General features: G+C 42.4%; 1 protein-coding gene across 2 annotated transcripts; it reads left to right on the top strand.

Annotated features, from left to right (window-relative positions):
* The first annotated feature begins 237 nt into the window (after positions 1–237).
* LOC121066993 lies at positions 238–7,980 on the top strand. Of its 2 annotated transcripts, XR_005818057.1 has the most exons (4): positions 238–2,804; positions 4,143–4,235; positions 6,486–7,363; positions 7,946–7,980. XR_005818057.1 is itself a non-coding variant. In XM_040550883.1 (3 exons), exons 1-3 carry the CDS (start codon positions 2,787–2,789, stop codon positions 6,783–6,785), a joined length of 648 nt encoding a protein of 215 aa, XP_040406817.1. In that variant the 5' UTR covers positions 1,158–2,786; the 3' UTR covers positions 6,786–6,800. The 2 variants fall into 2 exon arrangements, 1 of the variants encoding a protein (XP_040406817.1); XM_040550883.1 differs by lacking the exon at positions 7,946–7,980 and having other exon boundaries at positions 1,158–2,804; positions 4,143–4,472; positions 6,486–6,800.
* The last annotated feature ends 2,855 nt before the right edge of the window (positions 7,981–10,835 follow it).

Below are 10,835 nucleotides of genomic sequence, written 5' to 3'. Positions count from 1 at the left end.
AACTGAGTCCATCCTGTTTTTAGTTGCATGATCTTCTGATGAGATCCACAACTGATCTGACACTCAGTTCAGTTTAAAAAAACATCCAAACAATACTGCTGCTGTATTTAGCAGTCCTGTGTAATTTACTGTCAGTCAGAAATGATAACACATGGTGGAAAGGCAAATAAGGTTTATTTATAAATCTTTTGAGAATGACTCAGCTACAGTAGGTCATCTCCTCCTCTCCCCCAAAGGCTACATTCTTCTTTCTCCAGAATGAATTCTGGAGAAACTTCTTTGAAATGCTTTCATAAAATTTACCAGACACTCTGTTGCCCTTTTTTTAGGTACTGAAGGTTACTGGGCGTTTTCTTGCTCTTACAATACGGTACTGCAAGACTTGCATATATACACATTGAGAAATTTTATCTAGGCTTCCTTTTAGCACTGTTCATGGTATTTTCTACTAATAATTCTTAGTGTCATAGTTAAAAAATGGAAGGTAGCTGCAATCCCATGTTCTTCTTTGTGTTTATCACACGAAGTCAATAGGAACTACCTCTTTTCTATTGAAATTTTACTTGCCTGGACTCAGTCCACTAATGATGCTTTTGAACATTCTGAAAAACTTTCCCAATGTTTTTTGATATCCTTTGGAGCGAAGAAATCAACAGGTCAAAGCCCGATCCAGTGACCATGAAATGAAACAAAGATTCCCACCAAAAGCACTGTATTATGGCCAGAGACAAAGCTGGTTCTTGTAAGTAATTGCCCTTGTTTTGTCCATATTGCATGTGAGCTCTGTCCTACCAGTTCAGCTGCTGTTTGAGTGCCACTGTCTACAAGGATGTTATCAGTTCTGGTAAGATTTCACATACTCCTCCTGGCACAGCTCTAATGTAGGTAGTACATCAATGGGATGGTCTGATTGCTAGTTATGTTCTCTTTTCTATCACATTTACATTGTGATGGTGCTACTGAGTACTTGTATCTGCTCTTCTAAAATGGCTTTGACGTTATTTTTGTTCCTCTTTGAATAGTTTTTCTATATTACTTCGCTACTTTCATTAAGTTTTTATCCAAAAACTTCAACTGTCAGAGTCCAAGGTTTTATCAAAAACGACTGATCCATTTATTACTTTTTTTTTCCTTTTTTTTTTTAGATCTGAGGATTTTTTTCCCTGTGGAAAACAGGCTTTGAGTAGTTCAAACACCCCGATCCATTCTTCCTATCCGCTTCTGTGCAGGCTTCATGTAGCCTCATGCTTTTCCAGGATCTCGTTTTGCCCAATGTATGTTACAAAAGAAAATTACCTGCCTGTCATTACGTATTTTCATGCCTCAGTTTCTATGAAGATCAGTTTTCATAATCATTCCATCTTTGTTCTGTTCTCAAAGGCTGTTCCACTTCTTATTCTGCAAAAGGGACATTCTTTTGACACTCTCTGTACTCATTATTAAAACTGTTTATAAGAAATGACAACTCATCAAGGATAGGGCAAAATAGCAAGATACTTCAAATGTACATTTGTGCTCAGCTGTTCAGCTCACAGGCAGGAGAGAAAGAGCATGAAGGAAGCAATATCTTAGGAACACTTCGTGAGATTCTCTTAAAAAACTTCCACTATATACCTAACCATGACAACACTTCAGTGTTTGAGGATATTTTAAGCTGACTAAGATTCAAATTTCTTCCCATTTTCCCTTCTCCTTCTCCTCTCATCATGGATGACAACATCATCTTCCTACTCACTAAGCATAAGCAGTGCACCATATTTCCTTGTACCCCTCCCAGACTACCTTATATCTTGGCTCTGTTTAAATATTATCACTCCTTCCTCCTCAACTTTGCAAAGACCATCATGTTTTGCCTGAGAGATTGCCAAAGTGTTTGTCGATGGGCTGATAATCTCACTGTTTGACTACTGTCACCTCCACTTTTCCAGCTCTCTCGCCTGCAGTCCTTTTGCCTCTCATGCCTATGCCAAACACTATTGCAATTTTCTATCTTGCTTGCCAAACACTATTGATATTTTCTGCCTTGCTTTTTGCTTGTTTTCCAGGTCCACCTTGCTTTCTTTTCACCATCTTACTACTTTAAGTGTAAACAAGGCTTTGAAGACTACCACAAAGTAACATTTACCATGATAATCAGATCTCCTTTGGCACAAAAATAACAGCTCCATGCCTTGTTATTCCAACTGTGAATAACTCCTGATCTGTCATGATCAGTATGTGACATGATATAACAATCCCTATCAAAAAACAGGAAAATTTCACCAGAGCGTTCTTCAATTCCTTCTCAAGTCTTTCTTCTCCAGGTCTTCTGGGTAATCATGACTATTTTGGAGGGTGAATTAAGACCACACTGTAGCATGCAGAATCAGGTGGAAGAAGCTGCACCTCCTCCATCAGAGAAGACAGTAAACAGGAGGCAGGCAGGAAAGAAAATAGGACTGATAGCTTAGTAGTGATCACAGCTTTAAACCAGCTTCCAGCTTCCATCTTGACTGGGCTCTGCTCCAGATCACTCAAGAAATATTGGGGAAACTCAATTTCATCAGATTTTCCAGGCCAGAGAGACAAAGGCCCTCTGCAGCCCCAGTGCAGCAGGGCGGGTGGCGAAGGCCACACAACGGCATCAGTGAGGTCAGCACGACCGGGGCTGCTGCAGGCCGTGGGCACAGTGCTGGGCTGGGTCAGGCTGAAACAGGCTTCGCCGAGTCCTCCGCAGGGGAGAACAATGAGAGGCTTGAGAAACAGGGGCTACTATCTGGGAGTGTAGCGTTGGTTCCTTTGACTTGATGCCTAACTTCTCAATGGTAAGAGTAGTGCTGTCTCGTCTCATGTTTACTCTCTTTTTTTAATGCAGACTTTGAACTATGGCACAATTTAACTACTCTGACAGGGGCTGTTTGCCTTTTCTGTCTGATCTTTTTTAAATGAAAACTCTTGTCCAGACTTCCTGCACTTACTTGCTAAACAAACAGATCTTCAGACAACATCCCTCAGCTTACCTCAACTGCCGTCGCTTTGAAAGGGCACAGAATTATGCGGGTTTACACAGGAGCTGATGGAAGTACCCAGCGGGCCTTTCTTTCAAACTCCATATGCAACTATAACTAGATACCTCCAGCTACACTCAGTACAAAATTGCTCTTTTCCGAAAACGAGACAGACTATGAAGGTTTAGTCGTGAGGATATGGGACCTGAGAAATAGAAGGGCCAAAGTGGAGGAGTCCGTGTGGTACAACTCAAAAGTGAGATCAGCTTCAAACACCTGGATGGGAAGAAAACCGTCTAGTTTCCTCTAGCTTTTTTCTGTTTACAAGCACAATTGACCTTTAATTTGAGAAAAACAAGGTAAGCATACCACAGTCACCCTCTACCACCATCTGGAGCTGAGTCCTATGCTGATGGTTCGGCATTTGACACAGGTGACAGGGGAAGACATTTCAAGCAAGGAGTAAGGAAAAGGCAGGAATGTGCACTGGGATGGGACAAGAGCCTTTTAAATCAATAATTAAGTTTGTGAAATTTATAGTCGATATACCGGTTAACATTAGAGGTGCTAAAGTATTCAGAAAAATGAAAAAAACAAACAAACAAACAAAAAACCCACATGATTTAAAAATGTAAAACATATAACACCAGTTAAAAATACTGTAGCTTTAAGAAGCTAAAATTTCCTTATGTTCAGAGGGAGAACATATCTGCCTCTGGCTTCCGTACGGCAGGTTCCAGCAGTACCACGCCTGTAAAGGGAAAGCCTCCACTTAAATGTGCACCCTGTGTGACACCATTCACTGGAGCTGTACTGGTGACAAATTTGACTTTTATCTCCTTCTCAGTTTCATTGACAGTGACCCCTCTGCCTCTTCCATCCTGGTGTCAGGAATCTGGGTCAAAGGCCTTGATCTCTTTATAGGGATGTGGCACAGTAACTTGACAAAGCCGTACCCCCTTGACTCCTATAGTTAAGAAAAAAAGTATTCATGTTTTCATAAGCTCCATGTGTTTCCATAGATAAAAAATCTACTGGGAGGAATATTCTGCAGTTAACCAGTTGGGAAAAAAAATTACAATTTGTTTCTCTTGGTTACAGATGAATAACACTATTTTTTTTTAACACCCCCCCCCCCCCCCTCAATTACACTAGGAGGAAACTCTAGGAGATCTTCCTTGTGATCTGAACACCAGAAGCTGCCAGTCACCAGCAGCTGGAAATCAAGAAATGCACAGGCAGATGAAGGTACAGGAAGAAAATGATAATTTTCAAACAAAATTAACCATCAGTAAGGGTGAGATAAACACAAGGCTGAAGACAAAGCAGCCAAACCTCAGGCTGAACCAAGCATCTCAGCCTGACCTGGAAAAACTGACAATAGATATGGAGCTTACCATGCTGAAATGCCAGTATGAGGAGAAGCAAAGGGAACGGCAGTATAAAGAGAAAATGTGTTTTCTTCAGCTGCAATCACCAGCACATGTAAGTCTGCTTAAAAAGCAGGGAGGAAGAGTGGGTAGTTCCAGATGTGTGCTCAGCACCCAGTGGTTCTAAATATAATCCTCAGCATCTCCACGCCTCAATAAAAGTTCATTCAGTGTGATGCAGCTGGACGCCCTTTTCCCTCTAGCCTGGCAAAGCTGGAGGAGGAAGTTTCCATTTACCCTATCACAATCTTCAGCTCTGAGAGTAGACTGAAGTAAGCAAGCCCCTTTTCCCTTCCTTGCTCAAAACTCTTCCCAGATGCTTGCTGGTTCATTAGTGTCTTCCAAAAGGCAGCTTCACTACATACAAATCTTCCTTTTCTGTGCTTTCCTTTCCAGCTAACTTTCTGTGCGATACCTTGAAGATACTGCCATACCCTATGCAACGGGAGGAGAGGCCCACAGCCCACTCACTCCTACACTCCCTCTGGGCTGTTTGCATACTGACAGGCATTCTTCTAGAATACCTTGCTGCATTTTAACTATAAATGCACCCCTAGATTATATAGCCCCATATTTCTTTGGTTGGGGCACATAAGCAGAGCATAGCTGAGGTTGGAACCTGTATACAGAGGTCACATTTTTTTTCTGAGGCAAGGTAGCAATCATTCAGTCAGCTCAAAAATACCCTGTGCCTGAATAAATTCTGAAACTGAAGAGGAGATGAGAGAACCAAATCCCAGGCATAGGAAAACAAGCAGTTGTGACAGTTAATAGACACAAGGACAGCTCATAGGAAAAGAATAATGAGACATGGAGCATGATGTAAAAGAAACGGGCCAGATGGCACTACAGCTGTGGGGAAACTCAGCTAGCTCTGAAATGAGTCTTCAGTTACTCAGACTGCTGACTGTGGATCCAAGTCACTGAGTGGGAAAAAAAAAATAGCTCTGGTTGTCTCAAGAAAGTGGTAGTTTGTTAACAATTATCCATTTGAAAGCAAAATGAAGCAGGTGATGTTAAGAAGTCGATTATTGCACAAGTGATGAAGAGCCATATGTGAATGTTCCCTGCCTCTCTTCATCCAGAAGCAAAGATTTAGCAGATACTTTAGAAAGTGGAGTTATAACTTAAACCTTAAGGAACAACTGCTAATAACTTTATTCTGTACAGGATTATCCACTTTAGATCAGTTCCAGGAAGTCTTTTGAGGTCATGCAATACCTCCTTGGATGGCTCAGTATGTAAATACGAAAATGAATCCATGAAGTACTGTTGTGAGTTTGATGATGTAGCAGTATGGGATTTCTGTGCTAGCATTTATTTCCTTAATGCTTTTGTCTACCAGTGATAAAGATCACAAGGAAAAACCTAACCCTAGCCTAATTCAACTCTCATTTGAATCAGAATAACTCTTCAGGGGTAGCAGTGCTCTCATGGTAGATTTTAAAGCAGCTACTAGTTGCTATACAGCATGATGCTGTTCTTACGGTAGTTAAATGGAGCACTGTTCCAGAAGACTGGGCTATGAACTAAGAACAAGTCTCCAAAGGAGTCAAAAATGAGCAGCAGCAATGACCTCAAGTGACTTTACGTACAAATTCTTGGAAACTGTGTATTATTTAGCTCATCGTCTGGGATTTAAAGAAATATTCTGCAGCTGACACGAAAATGTCCAGAATATTGCTGTTCCTGTCTATGCTACAAGAGCATAAAATTAGGCTGAAGCGCAAGAAAGGCAGAATTCAGTGCTAGAATATTCAGGTATTCAGAGAAATTTTAGTGCACACCATCAAGCACTAGCTGAATGGTCTCCCTAAGCGAGCAGTGCCATCAGTCTGCAATTCACTGGCACTCTCCCCAGCAGTTGTACTGGTTTTCAGTTGGCCATGACAAGTGTCGGTGCCAAGTGCTTGTCCTCGGAATATTCATGGCTGTAATTCAGACGGGAGGTCAACTGTGCGCCACTCTACGAGCAGTGCTGGGCTGGGCAGAAAGAGTACATTAGATTTTTCTGCCTGATTAAATCCTCCTCTATGTATCATCTATTTTTGTTCTGTTTTTCCTACAGTCTGATGAAAGATTACAGGACAGCCATGTACCCCAAGACCAGATTGCTTTGCTTTTGTACTGCTTCATCTTCATACTCCTTATCAACACAGCAAAGGAACTGCTGTTCTTTTTTGTTGAGAAGCATGAGCTGTTTGTTATTGCACTAACCCTGTTATATATAATTAAAAATCTCTGGAATTATTTGCTTGTTATTAGTTCTTCCTCTCCAATATCAGCCTTCTCTGAAATTCCTGACCGCAATCTACAGTGTTCAGATGTGAGGATGAAAGGCACCTTACAAGAAGGATCAGCCATGTGATATGAGTCACTGGTGTTTTTTCTGATACTTCACATTTCAGAACCTGTCTCATTTTTCTGACGCTCTCTCAGCCCTGTAAACTATCTCATCGATAATAAACTATTTCCTTTATCAAAAATCATTTAACTAATTAAGTACGGTTAGAGAACTGATGGACCAAAGATGTATTACAACACCTCATCAGCTTCTTGGGAACTCAAAAACTGTCTTCTCCAATACTATGTGCAATGCCATCGTAAATACCACAAGCAAGAGGATCTGTCTTTCCCATGGGGAGTTATTCTAGAATAGAACAGTTATTGCCAGGAATATCTGACATTGTGCATTTCCCTCGCCATGCTGCCATGCTGTCTTTTCCAGCTATTACTCTTAAAGTAAACCACCACCAGCAAAATAAAAGACCACTACTTTTAACAATAGTGGCATGATGTCCTGTTGTGTTCACTTTAGACAGCGCTTACCAGTTAGATTAAAGGGGATTCTGTCAGACTCCTTGATTTTGGATGATTGCTAAGCAGCAAAAAGAGCAATTGCTAAGCAAAACAATCAGAGAAAGAGAAATTAACGGATCAAGGGATGTCCTGGTTTCAGTTAGGACAGAGTTAATTTTCCTCCTAGTAGCTGGCAGGGTGCTATGTTTTGGATTAGGATGAGAAGAGTGCTGATAACATGCTGATGTTTTAATTGTTGTAGAGCAGTGCTTACACCAAGCCAAGGACTTTTCAGCTTCTCGCTCTGTCCTGCTAGCGAGCAGGCTAGGGATGCAGCAGGAGCTGGGAGGGGACAGACCCAGGACAGCTGACCCAAACTGGCCAAAGGGGTATTCCATACCATCTGACGTCATGCTGAACAATATATAGGGGTGGCTAGCCGGGGTGGAGGGGGGGGGCCGGCTGCTCGGGGATAGGCTGGGCATCGGTCAACGGGTGGTGAGCAATTGCATTGTGCATCACTTATTTCGTACACATTATTACTATTAATACTATTATTATTATTATTGTTGTTGTTATTATTTTCCCTGTCTTAATAAACTGTCTTTATCTCAACTCACAGACTTCACTTTCCCGTTTCTCTCCCCCATCCCGGAGAGGGAGGGAGGAGGGTGAGCGAACGGCTGTGTGGTGTTTGGCTGCCAGCCGGGCTAAACCACAACAAGGGAGCAAGGGGTAGAACAGGGAAGAAAATCCTACGAAAGAGCTGTGTAAAGGAAGACTGAAGTTCCCAGGTAAAGCCTTAATGCAGTGCTGGGATCAACAGAGCACAGCACGAGGTTGTTCTGGGAGCTGAACCAGTTCACTGACGTGCCCTTGATTATTTTTACACTGATTAGAGCCATCTGAAGGGTATAAAAGCGACGATATGGCATGGCTGCCTGCAATAGCTCTGGACAAGACTCAGGAAGTCAGTTCTAGCTTCACCTTCCTTTTGCAGCCTGCACTAGACAAAAGGCCCAGTATGAGCCTAGAAACTATTTAGAAAGGGTATATTCATATCTCTCTCCAGTCATAAATCAGACTGTTCATTTTTAAAAGTTCTTTGTAGGCCTCAGTTTGGCACTATTGTAAACCTATTTAGATTATGCCAGCTTAAACTTTGGCTCAAAATGAGGAAGCAAAGAAGAAGAAACGTATATCAAAACATCATTCCACACTCCCTAACTCAATTTGGCAAATGGGACCAGCCAAAAATCCTGAAAACGTTATCGCCTGGTTCTTTTTTATTAAACTTTATTGCCCGTGCAAGTCTGGGTTATCAGCTAGACTCAGACTCTAATAAAGAGGAACAACTTCTACAGCAGTTATACCGTGAATCAGGAGTGTTATGCTTGATTTACTCTGATGCAGAAGAAATGGATTTTGCACCTGCATTACCGGCTGGATGCTTTTGTTTTGCAGCTAGGCTGGCATTTTTCACTTCAGAAAGAAGCAAGAACGCCACTGCCATGCTGCAGTTCCAGTCCACTGATTTGCTACCGCAAGGTGAAAGCCAGATAACCACTGCTCAAGCACATTGTCCCTTTGCACCTTCAGCTGCCACCATCACTCCCCTTGTGGGAGTCTTTGTGGCTTCTAAGGTCTCCCCGACCTCTGTTTGCACCCTCTCCGTGACTTTCTCCTTCATCCAGCTGTTCACTGTCTACTAAAATCTTGCCCTCCTGGGAATGTGAGGCTTAAGATAAACATATCATAATCTGCAGATCCCTTAAAATCCTAGAAGAAAGAGGAATGGTAGGCATGGTTTCCTTGACAACCTCTGGGCTGCCTACACAAGTTAGTTTTCTTGGGGGGGGGGGGAAGGAAAAAAAAAAAAAGATTACCAATTTCCCTAGGAGACCATAAGGTAGATTCCTAATTGTGCTGGAGATCTGGGTCCTGAAAGGATCTCTTACAAGGCATGAGAAATAACTCTAGCTGAATTAGAAGGCCCTGGATGGCAGCAGGAGAGCTCTGCCTTTATTTAAGAATGCAGAAATACACTGCCAGCTGTTGGTACGACCTATGGCCTAAGCTCCATCTTAGTCATTTTTTCTGAACGCATCATCACCCAGGCTTCACAAGGACAATGCCACCTATGAGGGTTTTTCTTACTGCCTCACTGAAAAAAATGCATTCTTACACAGAAGCAGCGATCAGAGCTACCTTGTGAAAAGTTTCACACATGCACATGCTTCTCAGTGTAGATAATAACCGCTTTACTATCTACAATTAAAAAGAACAGTACCAATTTTTTGCAGCCCAATCCTATGAGTTCTCTGCAAACTGCAGCTGAAACACAACCTATGCTGGAATAAAGGACAGGCAGCTTGCACACTGAGCAGCATGCAGCAGCAAGGATTCTTAGCTACTGTCAAGACCACAAACATTTGCAGACACAGTAAAGACCCTGACAAAAGCCTAAACATGTTGCCATAACACAAAGGCACGTTTGTTTCTGATAACACCTGCCTGTTACCAAACAAACTTGGCTACTAGAAGAACCTCTTGTCTGCTGAGATGTACACAGCCTGCTTCCTTTCTCTTTGCAGGGTAAATGACTGAGAGGATCTGACGGGACCTAAGCACATAGATTTCTATAAGCATGCTGGAAACTGAGGCAAGAGGAATGTTAACTGATTGAAAGTGAAACTCAGAGCGTGCGATACAATTGCCACTGCAGAAAAACAGAAACTAACCCATTTAGACTCTTTCAAACAGGTCTTCTCAGAGACCCTTTACTATCATGCCCTAAAGTTCTACTGAACTGGGGCAGTTTGGGATATTTCCCAAACACAGAACACTGTACAGCCATCTAGGCTGAGCTCTGAGATGCCTAGTTACTCAATATCCATACACCAAAGGCTGAACTTTGATGCTGCAATAAAGAGCAGGAGCAGGAGGAGGGGTAGACACAGGTCATCCTACAACTTCCTATATTCTTCAGATCTTGGGAGCAGAAAGGATCTTGTCCGGTCTCTGGCATGATTCAGAGCAGTTTTCTAGCTGCTTCAAATTAGACCCTGCTTCACTGAGCCAGCGGCCTTTGTGGAACTGCTCCCTTACCCTAAGAGACATCACCTCTGTGGGTAAACAAGGGGCAATTATCTTCACTGAATAGAGCACATTTTGGGGGGGAACCTTATTAATTATCCGACTTCTGTAGCTGCAGAGTGATGGCAGCTGAAGCAGACCCAAGAATCATGTCCTACATGTTATTAAGGATTCCTTTCAGGACAGGAAACCAGCTTGCTACTTCATTGTTAATTCACTTTCCTGGCCAATGAAATGAGTTAGATGGCAGCTGCTGGCACGTGTGGTGGAAGTGTGTAGTAATAGGAAAAGTGGATGAAAGCTGCCACAGTAAATGAGAGAAGAAATTAAAAGATGGAACAGCGCCATGTGGACGGGAAAGAATTAAGCAGCAGATTTAGGGGGACAGGCACGACGATGCTACAGGAAAAGAGGAAACATCATGCTGTTAAGTTAGTTATGCCCATAAAATGAGGACTGAAGTGGCCTTCATTAGGACGCCTACGAGGGCAAGCAATGCCCATGGGAAGCAAGGATGGTAAAG

The sequence above is a fragment of the Cygnus olor genome, chromosome 3, assembly GCF_009769625.2.
Source record: "Cygnus olor isolate bCygOlo1 chromosome 3, bCygOlo1.pri.v2, whole genome shotgun sequence".
NCBI classification, from domain to species: Eukaryota; Metazoa; Chordata; class Aves; order Anseriformes; family Anatidae; genus Cygnus; species Cygnus olor.
This window is presented reverse-complemented; position numbering and strand designations above follow the sequence as displayed.